Below are 19,975 nucleotides of genomic sequence, written 5' to 3' on the forward strand. Positions count from 1 at the left end.
GAACTGTTGTAAGGAGAGGAACCTTAAGTATTTCATGTGTATTTTCAGGGATAACAATATAATTTCTCAAGGTTTCATCTCAAATAGGCCCAAACTGCCTCAGCCACATGGCTGTTCCCAGGTGTGCTCACAGAGCCCTGGGAGTTGTCTCAGCCAGGAGCATCCCAAGCTCTTGGTGCAGCCAGAACTTCCCCCCAGCTCTGGGAAGGTGGCAGTGTGTCCTTCAGTGACAAATCCCAGCTGGAAGGACAGACAGCATGGTGGAGCTGCTTGGAATTCATGTGACAGGCAGAAAGGAAGCATAAATACATCTGAGTAAAACACTCTTGATCTTCTCTGTGCTGAATCAGGGTGACAGGTGGCGGGGAAGGGCTTTGCCTTGTCCCAGAGTTTCTCATTTTCAGCTTTCTCTGCCTCGTTTGAGGAGTGTGAGCTGTGAGGGGCCTGTGTCACCTCCCTTCAGTAATTCCTGTGCCCCTCTGGTTCACTCAACACAGTTTTCCTTTGAAGTCCCCACATGCCTCAAAAAAATGTCATTAGTTAATACATCACTTTAAAGGAGGATTTACCACATTTAGCTCCCATTATAGTTTAAGCTTTTAACTGTCACTAATTTTTTTTGTCCCAAAAATGGTGGAGGTACAGAGATTTCAGCAAGTGTTTTAAGACCAAAAGCTTGACTTTTTTTACCATTAACAAGCAGAAATGAGGGCAGTGCCAGTCCAAGCAAGGAGAGATCTTTCCAAACCTGAGTTTTTAGCCTCTAATTGCCATCCCTGCATCATTCAGGCTGCAGAAAAGTAGAATTTTGATGGCTGCATAATCTTCATCACAAAACTAAGGTCTAGTGCAGTGAAAGGAAAGTTTTTTAATTTAGACAAATTCCAGGTTGAATCATCTTATTGAAGCTGGAAATTGAAATAGCTGTTTAAGAATGTCAGTGTTGTATGGAGTTTTTGGATGAAATCATGGAGATTTTGATACACCTCTTTATTTGTTTCTTTGGCAAACATTTTTGCCAAAGGTTCATCTAAAACTGTTTCTACTGTAATTCCAATAAAACTGTATTTTGAGGCTTCTCAGTAGGTGCAATATTGGACCTTTTACATATCAATAGAGAAGTAGCACAAAGTCTGAGGAAGGAACAGTGGATGTGGCCAGATAAAATCAGGGAAAAGCATCCTAACAGTTGTGTGGTAAATCATATCCTGAGGAAGATGTCTCTGAGGTGCAGGAGCTTGCAAGGATATAGGAGAAAAAAGCCTGCATTTGCCATAGGCACAGCTCACTCCATGGGGAGAGGGGGGAAAACTGAGCTTTTTTCAATTTGTTTCTTGCTTTTTTCAATGTTTCTCTTTCCCTACTCCAGGCTACGAATTCCCACACTAATGAGGTGGTGGCAGTCAAGAAGATGTCCTACAGTGGAAAGCAAACAAATGAGGTGAGAGGAAAAAAGGCAACTGTGCATTCAGGAGCTGTGGCAGCTCCAGTGGAAATGTGAGCAGTGGAATGAGCTGCAGCTCTGATTTGACCCCAACAGAACAGCTTTTAATGCAGGAGCTGCTCCCTTCCATGGGAATCGTGGAGGTTTGCAGAAAGAAAATGAGTTTATGCAAATTTTGACAAATAGTTCGGTTGAAGGAAGCGGGTGGGGATTCAGAATGCCTGGATGGGGCTTGTGTCAGAAATAATTTTCTTAAGAAGTGTGGTAAGAGCACACTGGCCACTGGAGCACATCTCTCTGAAATTCTTGAGAATCTATCAAATTGCCAAGAGCTGCTAATTTCAGTTGTTGTGTGTTAATGGTTCCTCTTATTTTTGTGTGGAACTTGGACCCACTGATCCTTTGGACTGGTGTGTGGATGTGCAGGGTGTGTTTGTTTGTTAAGAGCAAACAGGGATGGTTTAAACTAATTTTTCCTTGCTTTTCCTCCCAAATGTCAGTGGTTCTGTGCTGTGTTACAGAAGGTGAGCAGCTCACTGCTGCTCTCTGTAGTTTCTCACTAACTTTGAGGCCACTGAACACTTCAATTTGCAAAGCAGCAGCATTTAAGCGAAATTATTGCAGTTAAAATGAGGAAGAAAATTATTTTGGCAGTCCTCAAGCTATTAAATATGTCTTGAGGGTATCCCAGTGCAGGAGGGACCCAGACAGCTGATTTACAGCTGTGCTTTTGCAACACTGACTTTCCATCTTCATATTGTAAAATAGTTTTATGGTCCCTTTTCAGACTGTCCTCCAGTGTGTGGTGCATGAATGGATGTAGAGGATTAAGAAGAGAAATGTATTTATACTTTTTGCTTTATTTTTTCATTAGAAATGGCAGGATATCATCAAAGAAGTCAAGTTTCTGCAGCAGCTGAAGCACCCCAACACCATAGAGTACAAGGGCTGTTACCTGAAGGAGCACACGGCGTGGGTGAGTGAGGGGCATGTGGAGCAAATGCACACTGCAGCATTCAAATCCTCAGCACGGGCTCTGAAATAGCTTTGGGGTTGTGCTGAGCAGTACTAAAATAAAGTCAAATTGTGCATCTTCTGATGGAAAGCTAACAAAACCTACTACTTACTTTTTTTTCCTTAATCAGGGCATTAAAGCCACCATGTGATTTAAATTTGGAATGTAAAGATGTTTCCTAATTTCAAAGTGCTTCCAGAGATACTTGAAGACATGATGTTCTCTTTTTTTGCAGTTGGTTATGGAGTACTGTTTAGGATCAGCTTCTGATTTGTTAGAAGGTAAGTTTGATATATCTTGGATTTTCTTTTTGCCAGTGCCCCCCACCTGACTTTGATGGGAGTGAAGTTTTGCAGATATTACAGGTGCTCTGTCCTGCTCCATTCTCTAGGCTTTCCCAGGGCTATAGATAGTTGTCATGCACATTTTAATTTTGTCAAATGAAGGTGTAAATGTGTACAGGTATGTTCCTGTAATCTGTGCCTCTTTAGGCTACCTGGTTTTGGGATATCCATAATAAAATCCTGCAGAGATCACCTTTGTCCCTGCCTTGCAGTGTGCAGGAATAATTAGATGGGTTTTGGAAGAGGAAGTTGATGTCACCTCAACAGTGGAACAGCACCTGCAGAGAAATAGGAGAATCTAAGTCAAAACAGGGAGTCAAACCAAAGTTTACAAAAATCAGTGTTCCTTGGGGGGCCAAGATCACAGTTTGGGTTGGGAGGGACCTTAAAACCCTCTCAGGGAAGAATTCTTCCCTAATTTCTCTTAGTAGCAGACTGGTAGGATTCCTTTCTTTGAAAAAACACTTTCTCAGGAAAATATCCCATTTATTTTCTTCTGGTTTGTTTTACTTTCTTTGTTTTCCCCATAGTTCACAAGAAGCCACTCCAGGAGGTGGAGATTGCTGCCATCACCCACGGTGCCTTGCAGGGGCTGGCCTACCTGCACTCTCACTGTAGGATCCACAGGTGAGGCTGGAGCTGCTGCCCTTCCATCTGCTGCTCCCTGGAGTCTCAAAGCTGCTTGGAAACTTATTCTACCACCCTTGGAAAAAGTTATTCTGCCAGCATTTTTTCTGCCTTGTTGGCAATTGTTCTGTGCAGACCCTGCTAACAAAGGCTACACAAGAATATTGCACTGAACACTAATAGAAGAATATCACCCTAAATGTGCCAAATAAATAGGAGTTCACTGAGCTAGACTATGTCTAAGACTAGATATCTTTTCATATTTACATGTGAATAACTAAAACTGTATTGGTTTTGCACGGCCTGGTTTTTGGTAGCAGGGAGGCCACAAGAGGTATGATGGAATCACAATTAGGTGATGGAAGTGTAAGTCAAGGATAAAACTACCTGAGGAGAAATCCAAGCACTTTTCCATGGAAGGTGGCAGAGTCCCGGAACAGCTGCCCAGGGAGGGGGTGGATTTTCCCTCTCTGGTGCCATTCCAATCCCCCCTGGCCACGTTCCTGTGTCACCTGCTCCGGGGGGTTGCTCTGGGTGATCTCCAGAGGTCCCTTCCAACCCCAGCTATCCCGTGCTTCTGTGACCTGGATTTCATCCAAACAGTACAAAGGGTATTCCAGCTGTTCCCTGCTGAGGTGGGGAGGCCAATCTGCACACCCAGAGATGAGGAGCAGCGACACATCCCCGCTTTGGTGGCAGCTGTGCAGAAAGGGACAGGCGAGGGGGGCAGCCCTGCCTGGGCGGCGAGCAGCACCCTGCTGCAGGCACAGCCCCGGCCAGAGCTTCCTCTGCCGGTGGGAACGGCGAGGCTGAGGGAGAAGGGGCAGGATTTGGGGGTTGGGGACGCGGTTTTGGGGTTGGGGACTCAATTTTGGGTTTGGGGTCCCGGTTTGGGAGCGGGACCTGGCGCGGGGCCGCCACCTGGCGGCGAGGGAGCGGCACTGCAGCCCCCGCGCGGCCGGTGGCGCCGGGGGTGCAAAAAGAGGGAATTCTTGGGTTTTTTGTTATTTAATCGCAGGCACAAGGCTGGCAGATGTGTTGCTGATAGCTGATGTGGCTGTTGAGCTGTGGTGTGGAATCACAGCATGGTTTGGTTTGGAAGGGGCTTTAAAGTTCATCCAGTGCCACCCCTGCCATGGGCAGGGACACCTTTCACTGTCCCTGGTGGCTCCAAGCCCTGTCCAGCCTGGCCTTGGGCACTGCCAGGGATCCAGGGGCAGCCCCAGCTGCTCTGGGCACCTTTGCCAGGGCCTCATCACCCTTACAGGGAAGAATTCCTTCCTAATTTTCCATCTAACCTGCTCTCTGTCAGTGGGAAGCCATTCCTTGTGTTCTGTCCCTCCATCCCTTGTAAATAGGGAATAAATTCCTCTCCATCTTTCTTGTAGGCTCCCTTCAGGTATTGGAAGGTCACAATTAGGTCACCCTGAAGCCTTCTGTTTTCCAGGCTGAACAATTCCAGTTCTCTCTGCCTTTCCTTGTGGGAGAGGTGCTCCATGCCTTTGGCTGTTGGACAGGGGAGGTGACAGCAGAGGGGACAGCCTGTGCTGTCTCTTTTGTACTTCTGAGGTGTTCATTCTTGCACACACAAGACTTCAGCACTTGTCCTGCAGCAGCAGTGTCAGGATGTAGCACTTGTGAATTAAATATTCCATAGTATTGCTTTTGAAGCAGTGCTGCCCAGGGGATGGGGGGGTGGAGGTTACTCTGGGCTTGCTGTGAAACACTGCCAGTGAATTCCTCTCTGTGTCTCTGTCCCAGCATTACAAATTGCAGACAAAAGCATCTCACCAGAGTTCGCATCATGCTGAATTACTTCTTTTTCCTCTTTTTTTTTCCTCTCTTAAAGGGATATTAAAGCTGGAAATATTCTTCTAACAGAACCAGGTCAAGTGAAACTCGCTGATTTTGGGTCTGCATCTATAGTCTCCCCTGCCAACTCTTTTGTGGGAACGCCTTACTGGTGAGTGAAGCCTGCAGTGCTTTAGTCCTTTGTAGAACTGCTCTCTTCCCTTTCCAGTGCTTCACAATTCAATAACAATACCTGGATAAAATCTTCATTGGCCAAGCAGTTTTCCTGACATCCCTGTGTCCAGGTTTCAGGAAGTCTGTCCTTGCTCAGGGTCTGTAAGAAGAGGTTTGGGCTGTGCAGTGCTTGGAGATGGCTCCACTCTTGTAGTGCCATTGGCTTAAAAATACCTCAGTGATGGGACTGAGGCACTCGTGGAGAAAGGGGATCCTGTCACTCTGACTGGAAGTCACACAGCTACTCCAGTCCTGTTTTGAAGGAATTGCTGAAGGGTCACCTGAGTTCCTTGGCATTCCCAGCACTGAGGACCAGCACAGCTCCACGCTCCACTGGTTTTGTGGCAGAGGCCCCAGGCAGTGCTGGGAGGTCACCATGGCCCAGCCTTGGAATGAGGCCGTTTGGCAGGAAGCCTTTTTTTGGAAGAACACAATTTAACAGGCTGGATTTCTGCAGGCTGGGCCTGCTACTTCTCTGTCCCCACTTCATCCCTTTATCCTGGACCACCACTGTTCCCAGTTTCCCTGTTCCATTCACAGCTGCACCCCCAGGCTGCATTTGTCTGCTGGGAATGCTCCTGGTGTGCCAAGGAGCAGCCTGGGGGAGGGTGCCAGGGGTGCCTCTAGGGCTCTCCCAGCCCTTGCTGTCAGCCTGCAGCTGCAATGCCTTTGGAAATAGGGGGGTCTCCCATGTGCCAGTGTATTCTGCTAACAGGAAGATGATTGGGTTAATCCTTTTTCTCCCTGCCTTTCCCTTTCTTTTCTTCCCCCTTTTCCCCCTTCTTTTCTCTTTCCTTTCCCCCTTTCCCTTTTCCCCTTCTTTTCTCCCCCCTTTCCTCTTTTGCTTTTTCCCCCTTTCCCTCTTTTTTCTCCCCCTTCCTCTTATGCTTATTCCCCCCTTTCTCTTTTTCTCTCCTCTTTTCCCCTTATTTTCTCTCCTCTTTTCCCCTTATTTTCTCTCCTCTTTTCCCCTTATTTTCTCTCATCTTTTCCCCTTATTTTCTCTCATCTTTTCCCCTTATTTTCTCTCATCTTTTCCCCTTATTTTCTCTCATCTTTTCCCCTTATTTTCTCTCCTCTTTTCCCCTTATTTTCTCTCCTCTTTTCCCCTTATTTTCTCTCCTCTTTTCCCCTTATTTTCTCTCCTCTTTTCCCCTTATTTTTCTCTCCCCCTTTCCTGTTCTTTTCTCCCCTCTTTCCTCTTTCACTTCCCCTCCCTTCCTCTTTTTTCTCCCCCCTTTCCTCTTTTGCTTCTCCCCGCTCCTGTGAGAAGTTGCTGCTGTGGTCAGTGCTTGTTCCACTCCAGCACACTGCTCCTCAGCTCCCTGCTGTCTGTCCAGCCCTGTGGCTCTGCTCAAGGCTCTGGAGCCAGCTCAGCTGGGGTGCCTGGGGTGTCCCTGCGTGTCCCCTGACGCAGCCTTTGCTCTGTGCTTGGCAGGATGGCACCAGAGGTGATCCTTGCGATGGACGAGGGGCAGTACGATGGCAAGGTGGATGTTTGGTCCCTGGGGATCACCTGCATCGAGTTAGGTGAGTGAGCACACAGCTGGGGTGGGTAATCAGCTCTGCAGTGTGTTAGGAGCTCCTGCAAAAAGGGAAAATCCTTATTCCTCATCAATTCTCCCCTTTAAAATGCCTGACTTGGAGCACTTTGATAGTTTTCATGTTGGTCTGGTGTGCTTAGTTATTCCCTGGAGAGCCAGAGCATTTTGCTCTTGAGTGAGAGGAAACCATGGTTTGTCACGTGTGTTTTCCAAGCTGCACTCGGAGAAAGTTGTCCCAGCTGTTGTGCCAAGGGAACTGGTGTCCTAAGGATTGTGTGTCAGAAGGGACCTACATTTAATTTTCAATTCTTCTTACTTCCCTGCTCTCTGAAACAAAAATCTTCAATCTCAGCTGAAAAGTTTGTGCCATGAATCATCGTGGACAGGTTCTTTATGGGAAGAGGAGAAAAGGGTTTGCACCTCAGAGGGCAAATGATACACATCCCCAGAGCCTGGAGCAGAGGTGGATGTGATGGCAGGTACACAGAGCAGACTCTGAGCGTGTGTTTAAGTTTGAATATTGACACTGCATGTGCTGAGTAGATTATTTTCAAAAATCAGTCTTGATATGGATTCTATTTAACAGCAATACATCAGTAACTTATTGTGTGGGTGAGTTCACTGAGAATGTCATTGGTGAATGTTTAATCAGCAGAAATGTGTGAGATAACAAAGATGTGCAGAAGAAGTGTTGTGTTCAGAATTGAGATGGTGTAGATAACCAGTAACTAACACAGCTGTATTTCATGTGCAGCATGCTGACACAGTCTGTATTTTGACATAAAGAATGACAGAATTGGAAGTTTTAGGCTTCTGTTGTTGTGCATGGCCAATGATTTTTGTTTGTGTGGAGTTCAGGTGTGTCACAGCCTCCCAAGGAGTAAATCACAGCAGCAGGAGAGACTGTGCAACCCTCTGTAGACACAGTCTTGGTACCAGAATTTCTGCAGAGCTTTTTACTCAGGAACCTCAAAGATGATGGATTTGCTTCCCTTAAAAATACCCTTTTGAGAAGCATTAAACTTTTTTAAACTTCGAACTTCGCTTGATTCTCTGTGTGAACACGAGGTCAGGCAGCAGTGGGAGGAGCTCTCTTGTTGAGCTTTCTTTGAATGCTGATGTCTTAATTCCTGGTGTAGCTGAAGTGAGTAGTGGTTAAGGAAAAGCAGATGTGGTGCTTTGCCTGCATGGCAAAGGCTCTGGCCTGAAAGAACTGAGAAATCCTGGCACCCCTGACCTTGAGGAGAGCCATCCTCCCCCAGAACTGTGGGCTCTGCCCTCCTGAGAGGCCAGGGGCTGCTGGCCAGGTGCCCTCTGGGTGCAAGGACTGGAAGGATTTCAGTGAGAGGGAGTTCATGGCACATCTGGCAGGTGAATTGGGTAACCTGTCCCACTTGCAGTGACAAATGAGGCAGGCAGCCACTTTTCCTGTAATGCACATGTTCCAGCAGTGCATCAAACATCTGTGGGGACTCATACAGCATTTCCTGGCCCTGAACTGTGCCTGGGATTAGTTTTGCTCAGTTTCAGCTGATTTTGCCACAGCAGATCAGGTGTGAGATGTTGCAGTTACAGTAAAATTTACTGCAAACTCTTCCTTATAATTTGTATCCTGCTCTCTTTGGATTTTGTCATCCCTTTCCAAGTGAACAGCAGCTTTCCTTGAGTGGGTGTGCTGGTCTCACCTGGAATATTAAAATAATTGGCCTAAGTGTGATGACAGCAGCACTGGGTATTGATTTAGCACTGATACCCTGCTCATGCTTCCATGCATTTCTCTTTTCTTTGCAGACAGCCTTATCACACCTTTCTGTTCTTTTCTCTTCCCAGCTGAAAGGAAGCCTCCACTTTTCAACATGAATGCAATGAGTGCCTTATATCACATAGCCCAGAACGATTCCCCTAGGTTACAATCAAGTGAATGGTAAGAGAACCATTAACAGCTGATTTTTGTTGTTTATTTCCCTGAAAATGCCCTGTGACACTGCACAGTTCAAGCCTGACAAGGAACACTGGTGGCTGCAGTGTGTGTTCTCAAATCCTGTGTATGTTAGCTCAATTTTGAACTTCTGTCACTCTGGCTGTTCTACAATCTGAAAGTGTGGAGGTGTTAATTCTGGGGTGTAGCTGCTGTAGGAATTAAAATACTCTCAGATGTGTTAAACCAGCCATGGCTGAGCATCAGCAAAGTTTCCAGCTCCCAAAGATCCCTGTTGGCAGAAGAGTTGTAGGTATTGCTGTGCAGCTGAAATGTGGAGAAAGGGAGGAGAGTGTGGAAGTAATTGGGTATTTTTGTCAGTGGAGGACTCCAAAAGCCCTCAGAGCTCTGTGGCCAGTGAATGCTCCCTGTGCTCCAGGCTTGTTCCAGAGTCTGAGCTTGGCTACAGGAACACTTTGTTGTTCTGAGGGTTCCCAGTTCCCAGGATTGGGATGTTGCTGTTGGGTGATGCTTGGCAGAGTCTGCAGAAGGCTTGAAACAAAAGCTCCTGGTGTGGTGTGGAGTTCCCCCATTTCTCTGCTGGGCATTTGAGCAGCACAACTGTTTAATTGCTGATCATTGTATCAAGACCACTCCAGTTTCCTCATTTCACCCTCTGTTTTGCCCATTTTTCAAGGTTCCAGGACTTGCTCTGCTGCCTGCAGTGTGGTCCCCATGTTCTGTGGAGGATTTGCAGTGCAGAGCAGAGACAGCTGTGGATAAACACAGCACCACATCAGTGCTCTGGATGGCAAGCACTTGTTTACAGTGTCCTGTTGGCTCTCCTGGAGTCACCAAGGTGCCTTTTGTGCTCCTTGTGAGTCCAGTGGCACCAGAAAAATCATTTCCTTCTTTCCAGCTGGGATCAAACCTCAAATAAAGCCTCAAGTGTTGAACTGAGCATTGAGGCAGAGTTCCCTCTGTAACCTCCCAGAGATCAGTGAGAGCATTTCTGGAGTTCCCAATAATTCCACTGTCCTTTGGTTTTAAGCAGTTGAAGTAAAATCAAAAATAGTGACTGCTAGATGTAGTTCTCACCTGGTTTCCAGTTTGTGCTTGGGGATAGTTGTGTGTCTATATTGTTTCAACAACCTTTAATTGGGAAAGAATTGATGAGATCAGCCTGGAATTTGGAAAACCCAGTTAGTTCCTCTGCCTTAGAACTTAAGAACAAATTAGTCAACACTTTTCTTTTGCTTTGCACTGATAAGTTTGAATATATACCAGACCCTGAGCTTCTTTTTTTAATTTAGATTTTTTCATTTTTGTTTTCATTTTTTGATTTTGCAGGTCAGACTCCTTTAGGGGATTTGTTGATTACTGCTTACAGAAAATACCTCAGGAAAGGCCATCATCAACAGATTTGTTACGGGTAATTTATCAAATCCTTTCCAGAAATCTGGGGGGAAAGCTGTTTGTCTACCAAAATAATTGTAAACATGGTGAACAAATATTTGCCATTACAAAAATCCACTCTTTGGTTGTTTTTTTTGTTGTTGTTGTTGTTGTTTTCTTTCCCCCTCCATTCATGCATCACACTTAGCAGTTAAAAATAGCATTAAGGGGATAGGCCAAGGCTGACTTCCTCCCCTAATGAAACCACCAGACCCAAAAGTTGTTTAAATCCTTTTAATGGTTTCTGTACTGAACCCAATTAATTAAACTCGTTTTGGAAATAGCTGGATCATTTTGGAAGGGGTTTTTACAGGTCCCTAATTGCCAGGAGCCTGTAGGAGGGGGACCTGAGTGATGTGTGCAGAGTTTGCCAAGGTTTTGTCAGTGAATCATGAATCAGCTCCAGCTGAAGTCGTTTGGGTTGAGTTTACCTGGGAAGTAGAGGAACTGCTTACAGCTCCAAGGGGCTTTGCTTTGGGAAATCCAGGAGCAGCCTTCCATTAGAAGGTAGGGGGATGTGAAATCCTGTCCAGCCCCATTTCCATCAGGCTTTGGCTTTTAGGTGTTGCCTTTCTTTAACGTTGATTATTAGCCCTGCTCTCCCTCTGGCTGCCAATGACCTCTCCAGGTAAATGATGAAGGAGCTGTTTGTGCTCCCTTTGGCACCTGGTGTGTTTTTTTTATTTCTTGTGGTATATTTGTGCTGTGGCAAATAATCAGTGTTTTGTTCCCTGGTTCTGCTTGTAGCACCCTGACCAGCTAATAGGTTTATGTTGTGAGTTTTGGAATGATTCATTCCTGGGGATTGGCAGCCTTGCTGCTCTCTAGGAACAGGCTGAGTTCATTGAAGGATGTCATTTCAGGAGTACCTTAGGTTGGAGTCTGTACAAACAATTAGAGCTGAGATCTGAGTGTGAAATCCTGTATATTCCATATTTTATATTTATATTTTATTTATATTTATGTCTGCCCTACACTTTTCACATGGTCTCATTTTAATATTTCAGTGCACACATAGAATAGATTTAGGTTCAGGATCATGGCTCCAAATGCTTTGCTGCTTTCTAAAAATGATCTACAGTGAGATAAAAATGGGTTCCTTTTTTTCCTAATCATAAATAAGCTGCAGATTGTTAGTGTTCACAGAGAAATAAATGGTGGTTATCTGCATTGAGGAGCAGAAATTATTCATTTTGTTTCTGTGTGAAATGATGTTAAGAACTTTTAGCTCTGATTCAAAAATAAACACCATCACTACAAGCAAAATTGGGTACTGAAATGACTGGCTGTCCCCAGTAGCAAAACTCAAATGCACAACAGTTTGAATTCAATTAAAAACGAGAAATCAGCTTGTGGCATGATGCTTTCCTTGTTTATTTACAAATCATTAAAAGATGATTAGCTCATCCTTTCAGCTCTTTTGTTGAAGGCTCCTGGTTTAGGGTGGGCTGGGGCTCCATGAGCTGCTCACTGCAGCTCCAGGGATGAGTTCAGTCCTGAGTGAGCCCACAGAAGAGCCTGGAGGCTGAGCAGGCAGAGGTGACCTCCTGAGAATTTCCTTCAGCTGGGTCCAGCTCTTGAGGCTCTATCAGAAGCCCCTTGTGGCATTTGCAATGTGCAGCAGAGAATAATTTTTTTTTTCCATCGCAAATTTTTCCGTTTTCACTGTTTTTCTACAAGCATGCAGAGGATGTTTGTGCCCTAAAGCCATCCCCCTTGGGAAGCAGCACACCCAGCTGTAGGGATCCCATAAAAGTATTGGCAAGTGTTCACTCAGGGTGTCTGCTTTAGCCAGGGTTAAATGGGAAAGCTGGAGACTTTTATATCCACTGCCAGCTGTACAGTGCAGGAGAATGTATCTGGTAAATCAGAGAAGAGGCTTTAATCATGTTCCTAAATACCATTAAAGAATTTATTAAGCCTGCATTTAAAACCTGTGCAGGAGTCGGCAAGAGCCTGATTTGATTTCAACTCTGGCTACAAAAGCTTTAGGTATAAATAAATTGTGGTCTCTTTGCTGGCTTTATATGTGAATTGGAATAATGGGTGCAGGATAAATCTTTGCAGGTTGATTCTTGTTTGTTCTGGATGCATTTTGTTCATTCCTGTGCCTGCAAAGTTTGAAGTGTCACCTTGTGTGTCTTGAGTGAACCCACTCAGGAAGGGACAAATCATCTGTGTAGCCTGGAGAGCTCAGTGTGTGTGGAGCCTTTGAGAAAGGCTATTGCCAGTTACTGAATATGAACAGATAAATTGCAAGAATGGGGGCTGTCACTTCAGGGGTCTGACAAGTCCCCACTGTCCCAGTTGAACCCCAGAGTGTGCAGTGAGGTGTTCTGTCTCCTTTAACAAGTCCCCACTGTCCAGTTGAACCCCAGAGTGTGCAGTGAGGTGTTCTGTCTCCTTTAACAAGTCCCCACTGTCCAGTTGAACCCCAGAGTGTGCAGTGAGGTGTTCTGTCTCCTTTAACAAGTCCCCACTGTCCAGTTGAACCCCAGAGTGTGCAGTGAGGTGTTCTGTCTCCTTTAACAAGTCCCCACTGTCCCAGTTGAACCCCAGAGTGTGCAGTGAGCTGTTCTATCTCCTTTAACAAGTCCCCACTGTCCCAGTTGAACCCCAGAGTGTGCAGTGAGGTGTTCTGTCTCCTTTAACAAGTCCCCACTGTCCAGTTGAACCCCAGAGTGTGCAGTGAGCTGTTCTGTCTGTCTCCTTTAACCCAGCACGATTTTGTCCGCCGGGAGCGGCCGCCCAGGGTGCTCCTAGACCTGATCCAGAGGACCAAGGATGCAGTGAGGGAGCTGGACAACCTGCAGTACCGGAAAATGAAGAAAATCCTCTTCCAGGAGACACGGAATGGCCCCCTGAACGAGTCCCAGGAGGAGGAGGAGGTACTGGAGATGGTTTGTCACCCCATTCACACTGTTACAAGTCATTTCAGGGCCAGGGAGGTGTTCCTGTCCTTAGGGTGGCAGAACAAGAGCAGCCTAGGTGAGGAATGTTGTTGGAATCTCATCTGGATCAGCAGAGAGACAGGAGAGGATAATGAGTGAAAGTAGTCCTTGCTCAGTGTTAAAGCTGCCAATTACTGTACATGTGGAACTTTGGATTATTTCCAGTGCTGCCCTTTCTTCTGGAAGCCTTAGGGAAGAAACTCATTCTGAGGGAGGTTCTCTGTGAGAAGTGGCTCCCAGCCTGTGTGGAGGAGGGTCTTTGACAGCCCAAGCTTTTCTTTCTCATCTGCACAGTCAAAACAACTCCATTAATGTTAATATTTTTTCAATTACCATAACTTTACAGTAACGTAATTGGCCTCTCATGAGCTGAGAAGCAAATCACTGAATTAGAAAGACTTATTTTTTAAAAATTCTTTAATGTTAAGGAAGAAAAAGGTTAAAGACCTAAAATGCAGCTTTAGTTTAAATCTTGTAATAAACAACCCACTTAATAAATGTATGATAATTGACCCTAACTGTGGCTGAGAGAAGGAAACCAGTCATTTTTCAATTGATGAGCTTAGATGGAAATTAATGTCACTTGGTGCAGGCACAATGCATAAATAAATCCATGACTGCTTCTCAATGAAAAGCACTGGCAGACAAATCGATGTCTGTGTTCCTTTGCTCCAGTGGAGTGAGCCAGTAACACACAGCAAGGTGCCCAAGCTCAGAGGATCTTCAGGGGCTTGGGTTTGAGGTTTGGGGGTGTCAAATGCTCTTTGAAAGCTAAACTGGTTGAAGAAATGGCACGTGGAGCTGCAGGAGGAGGGATTGGCACTTTGGGAAGCTGCCCCAAAGGAGCAAGAGCAGCAATTTCTGTGATTGAAGGTCCCCTCCAGCTTCCAGAGCTGGAGCTTAGCTGGGACTGGGGGATTGTCAGACCTGTGCCCTGAAACCTCCCAGTTTGTCTCCCCACAAGTGACAAGCTGTCAGCAGAGTGCCAGGGAATGCTTTCCCACTTGGCTGTTGAGCACTTGCAGCTCAACAGCAAACACGTGGTGGTGTTTGGCTCCAAGGTGTGTCTTCTGTTCCTCCTGTCCCCACTCTGAGGAGAGCAGGGAGGAGCTGCTGTGTCTGCAGGGAGGGCAGGGATGCAGCTGACACTCTGCATGTGCACAGCATGCCCTGCACTGACCCCTGAGCCCTGTCCCAGCACAGGAGGTGTCACTGCTCGTGTGTGTCACTAACTGGGCAGGGAGAGCAGCCCCAGCACGTGCTGCAGTTCCTGCTGGGCTGGGGACACAACCTGCCCCACTGGAAATGCCACCAGGCACTTCCTTCTTCTACCTTGGGCTTTCTGAGGTGGAAGATGAGCCTTAAAAATCTTTAACATGCAAGATATTACTAATGCTTTCCTCAGAGCCCTCCCAAGAAGGTGAAAGTTGAAGTCAGGAAGGCAGTGCTAAGGTTGCATATGCAATCTCATCTCTGTCCTTCCTGCATAAACATTCATTAGTGACACAGCCTCAGATCCTTCATTATGTGATTTCTTCTGCAACTCTACATAAGCATCCTGAAAATATTTTCATTCCCCTGTGCCTATGTTCTCTGTAAAATAGTATTATTCTGGATTTTAAGTGCTCTCACACAGGCTCTGAATGATCTGCTGATTGCTTCAAAAATAATCACACAATCAAAGACAAATCTGTCAAGTCTCAATTTTATCTTTCTGTCGGTCTCCAACAAAATGAGTTCCCTGTTAATTGATTTGTAATGGAATTCTCCCCAAGCTCCCTTCAGAGGCCAGGGAAAACTGGATGCAGCAGCAGGCTGCTCCTTTTAGTGAGTCAAGGCTGCTTCACCCCAGGAGCTGAAGGATGTTCGGAGTTCTGTCCTCACTGTGAGCTCCTTACGAGCCTCTTTGGTGCCACTAGTTAATTACAAAGGACTCCATAAATTCTCTCAATCAGTCCAGACTAAGTGCATACTCTGGCATTACTGTACTGCCGTGGGTATGGAAGAAGAAAAAAGGCTGCTAACTCCTGATACTTGGCTGTAGAATCAAAAATACCTCTTGTATGAGGAATCTTTATTTATGTATATCCAAGTTTTAACCCCTATAATAGTGCAGGCTCATCTGAGTCAGCTGCTAAGATTATTCAGTCACATTTATTTTGGCTGAAAATACAAGATTCAAGGGGTTTTTAGCTTGGTAAAATGGAATTGCTGACTGCTTGGGACATGGAGGCTAAAACCTCTACACCATGTAGAATATATAAAATAATAAATAGATTCATTGTCTTAGATATTTTCTGAGTCAGGAAATGTGTTATAGCAGATCCTGACTTGAAGCATTGTTTTAGTGCAAACTTGGATATTTTCTCTTAATTATGAGGCTCCTTCCACCAGCCATCCAGTATTCCTGGGTGTCTCCTATCAAGCCAAGAGCCATGCCCAGACTTAAGGATATGTGGAAAAAAAAATGGCTTGAAACCTGATGTGATCAGATTGCAGGGAAAAAGGCAGGGGCTGCCTGTCTGATACGGAGCATTCCAGAACCCAAACAGCCCTTTGAGATGTGCAGTTGGCAAAATAATGCCCAAGGACCCTTGAAGCCTGCAGAGTCACCTTTAAAACAAACTCTGGGCGTTGCAGGCACGTGCTGGGCAGGAGATCTCCTGCAGGATCTGTAACTGATGCCCCTTGTTTTATAGGACAGTGAGCATGGATCAAACCTGAGTAGGAAGATGGACAGTCTGGGCAGCAACCATTCCATCCCCAGCATGTCTGTGAGCACAGGCAGCCAGAGCAGCAGTGTGAGCAGCATGCAGGAGGTCCTGGATGAGAGCAGCCCTGAGCTGGTCATGATGCATAGTGACGAGAGCACCATTAATTCCACCTCCTCCGTTGTTCACAAGAAGGTACGTGTGCCCTGCTGCTCTGTGCTGAGAGCAGGAGCTGCTGCTGGGCTTGCCAGAGTCAAGTTCTGTGGGGTTTTTGTCTTTAAAAGCACCTAAAGAACCTCTGCCCATGAAAAGAGGTTGCTACTCCAGGAGCTGTCAGTGCCTAGGCAGGGTCCCCCAGGCTCCCCGCATGCCCAGCCCTGCATGTGCACCCCTTCCTCTGCTTGGGACATGCTTGGTTGCTTGGGAATGCCTGTGCTGTGCTCTGTGTTGGTCCTGGCAGCCAAGCTAACCCTCTGCCAGGCCCAGTGTGTGATTCCAACCTGCCTGCACTCGGATTTCCCTTGTGAGGAGTGGAAGTGTGCAGGGCTTTGGACCCTTCCCACGAGGTACGTTTGGGGTCAGGTCCCACTGGATGCCCTCCTGCTGCTTTGCTGCATGCTGTGATCTGATGCCTTTCCTTTTCCTAGGGCTGGATCTCGAGCTGAGGTTGTCTAGCTGTAAGCCAGCATCTCATCTCCACTGTTTGTCTGACTAAAATAGTTTTGGCTTGGCCTAAGCAGTGTCATTTGCTAGTGGGCAGCAAAATGTAGGTTGGTTGTGTTGGTTTCATTTGCAAGGAACTTCAAAGTGTACATTTGCTTTTTGCCAGAGGAGCTAAAACATCGCAGCAGCATGAAAAGTATGAATTTCTTGTTTGTAAGGTTACAGTAAGGCTTGGTTGTAACTAACTAAATATTTGTAAGCAGTTTTTTCCTCCTGAAGTACAGGGTTTGTGACATTGAATATTAAGAACTATTGAAACATTTTGTCTTCAACAAAACATGGTCTTACATATTTAAAGATAATGGCAGAGAAGTTGCAAAGGTTTTAGGAGTTTGCTTCTTTCCTAAAGACACTTGACAGCATCTTTAGAGAAGATTGTTTATTCAGAAAGGTGAAAATAAGGTTTTAGGTACCAGATGCCAGCCCTTGGAACTGTCCTGAATAAAAGAGCAGCACCACTGATGGATGTCCTGGTGGTTATGATTGGAGCTCTTTCTTATTTTGTATAGGCTTTCAAAATGTGTGTTAACTTAATTTCACGTTGTTAAATACCCATATTTACTTGTGCATTAAACTGGAAGTTTGAGGGACTGATTTTCACAGAATTTATAGGTTACAATCACTGCTCAGAGTTGTTATATTTGACAAAAACAAAACATGAGCTGCTCCCACCAGACATAAATGGCATTTGTGAAAGGAGTAGAGTCCTGCTTGTTTTAAGACTAATTCTGTGTTTTATAATGGTTGTATAACACTTGTAAAGTATAAATACAGCATTTCTGATGCTGTAAATTCAGTCCTCCTAGACTTGTATGTAGGATGCACAAACAGGACACCACATGGAAGTTTTTATTTGGTTTGAAAAAACCCAGAGTGTCTTGCACACTTATAACTGAAGTATTATGAAATAAATCACCTCTAGATGACTTAACACAGGTGTTTTAGGGTAATTTTGGGAGCAGAAAGCCCAGGTCTGCACTGATGGTCTTCACAAAACAGCTAAGGATTGGCTAGGACTGCTGGTCCTTGGAGTAGATTCCTTCTCCATTGGAAAATGTTCCCTTCTGCTGTATGTAATTCATAAAGCAGATTGGACTCTGTGTAGCAGGACATATTCCACTCTGCAAATATATTGTTTTAATTTGGTACACTATTTTTTTATTTTTTTGTTACTTTGGGGATTGCAATTTTAAATGGAAAACTGCTTCACATGTGTATTAATATGTGTGAAGAGACTAAAATTGCAACTTGACATTTCAGGGGGGGTTTATATCCACATACATCCCACTTTGTTTTCAAGGTAAAGTTCTTTGTTCTGCCAAGATTTCAGTTTGTGCTTTAACTGCATTTCTGGAAACTGAGATGAAGCTAAGTTTTGGGTGTCACTCTGGAGCCCCTCACAAACACAATGGGAAGAACCTGGGGTTTAATTTAAGCTCTTATTTTGTATTTAATCAGCCTTAAAAGGCTAAAAACAAAATACTGATGAACATAAGCAGCATTTTGTGGGTGTAGGGTCACATATGAGATGATTTTGACATGGGTGAAGTCAAATTGTTGTATAAAATTGTGGCATTCCACTAATGTGTTAATGAACAACCTCCAGATTGTGGAAAGAGTCCAAGAAGGCAAAATGGCTTGGAGTGTTGATATTTTCTATGGCTTAGAGCTCTGAAAAGTCAGAGGCCTTCTGGTGTTTTGGGCCGCAGCCCCAGAATGTCACATGCAGGTGAAATGTGGGCTGGAGGAGTCTGTGGTGGTGTGAGGTGCAGTTCTCAGCCTTCAGTGCTTCCAGCTGCTGCCTGGTGTGCAGAGCCAGGCTGGGCTGGATGGAGAGCAGGAGCAGCTCATCCCTGGGTGCTGCTTGGCTGGAAGAAGCCTCAGGCACCTGGGGAGCACTCCTGGCTTCTGTCCTGTCACCTACCCTGAGGCAGAGGCTTGGGGAGGAGGCTGATGGACTAAAAGCACTTGTAAACAACTCATTCTCTTTCTTTTTTTTAACAGCTGCTAGTTGGCTGTAGCTTCCAAAAATGTTTTGTGGTCACAGGGTAAGTGGAATGACCTGTTCTGATCTGGTTAATTGTCACTGGCTATGCTAGTTCATGGCAGCCAAGGTGCTTGGGGTTGGCTGCACTTGGGATGAATCCTCTGTGGAAAACAACCCCTTCCACAGCACAGCAGAGCTCCATGGTTTTCATAGAATAAAGGTGACCCCACCTGTCAGAGTACACCTGTTAGGCTGGAAGAAAAATCACTAGACAGGAATAAAATACTGAAAATAATAAGAAGACATAACTGGATGTGGAGCTTTTTGTGTTATTTAGTTTATAGCTGTGTCCTGAACTCCTGGGAGGAAAAAGAAGGAAGCCCATCCTTGGGATCAAACCCTGCTCCCTCAGGAGGACACCTCAATCACCAGCATGTTCTTTTCAGGAAATTCAGATGTCTGGCTTGGATGAGGAAGTTTTCCTTGCCCTTTTGCAGGTTGGTGAGCTCCTCCATGTACATCTCAGTATGTCCAGTGTAAGAACTCTCTTCTGAATACAGTTAAATAACTCTGCTACTCCATGCAAGGGGCATCTTGCCTATGGATACACATTCTCACATCCATCTCCCTTCAGGAGTTGTTCAGCTGCACAGGTTGAGAGCTGAAGGGTCAGTGACAGCTCTGATGCAACCCCAATTGTACCTGAGAGCCCCAAAAATGACAAAATGGGGCAGGGAGTAAAACTCCAAATACACTCTGCTTCAAAGACACATAAACCGGATTTTAAAATCAGATAAATATCAGTCACTTCACCCTAAAAAATAAGGATAAAGATTTTTGGCTCTCAAAGTCAGACAATAAAGTGAGTATAGGCATCAGCTGGTGCATCAGAGATGTTTTGTCACCTGTTTTGTTCAGCTGCTGGTAAATGGCAGTGTGGGCACAGGTGGCTTCCCAGAAATATTATTTCATTGTCCTCAATGAATTTATTATTTTATTTCTGCAAAACTATAATAATGTGTTGTAATCTTTTAATCTAAACAGAAAGCCAGTACAATATTGGTTTTTTTCAACTGCAGTACTCAGCTGTTGCTGTTTCTTCCTTCAATCTTAAAACCATCAGTGCTTTCTGAAACTTGGGCAGTAAAATGTCAGGGAAAACTTGTGATCAAGATCTGGTTTATAACAAGAAGATGGAAAGGAGGATCTTTGATCATCACAAGTTATTGCC

At 45.3% G+C, this 19,975-nt stretch overlaps 1 protein-coding gene across 6 annotated transcripts in view; it reads left to right on the top strand.

Moving 5' to 3' along the window:
- Nucleotides 1-19,975, top strand: part of TAOK3 (TAO kinase 3) — a 77,052-nt gene that overhangs the window by 35,688 nt on the left and 21,389 nt on the right. For 5 of the 6 annotated variants that reach the window (XM_064392145.1, XM_064392146.1, XM_064392147.1 and 2 more), the window contains 10 exons: nucleotides 1,370-1,441; nucleotides 2,319-2,420; nucleotides 2,695-2,740; nucleotides 3,334-3,430; nucleotides 5,280-5,393; nucleotides 6,894-6,985; nucleotides 8,830-8,923; nucleotides 10,268-10,349; nucleotides 13,093-13,260; nucleotides 16,023-16,229. In XM_064392145.1, the coding sequence (XP_064248215.1) occupies nucleotides 1,370-1,441; nucleotides 2,319-2,420; nucleotides 2,695-2,740; nucleotides 3,334-3,430; nucleotides 5,280-5,393; nucleotides 6,894-6,985; nucleotides 8,830-8,923; nucleotides 10,268-10,349; nucleotides 13,093-13,260; nucleotides 16,023-16,229 (1,074 nt within the window). The remainder of the gene's footprint in view (nucleotides 1-1,369; nucleotides 1,442-2,318; nucleotides 2,421-2,694; nucleotides 2,741-3,333; nucleotides 3,431-5,279; nucleotides 5,394-6,893; nucleotides 6,986-8,829; nucleotides 8,924-10,267; nucleotides 10,350-13,092; nucleotides 13,261-16,022; nucleotides 16,230-19,975) is intronic. The other variant, XM_064392151.1, reaches the window with a different exon arrangement.

This window comes from Passer domesticus, chromosome 17 (genome assembly GCF_036417665.1).
Source record: "Passer domesticus isolate bPasDom1 chromosome 17, bPasDom1.hap1, whole genome shotgun sequence".
Classification (NCBI taxonomy): domain Eukaryota; kingdom Metazoa; phylum Chordata; class Aves; order Passeriformes; family Passeridae; genus Passer; species Passer domesticus.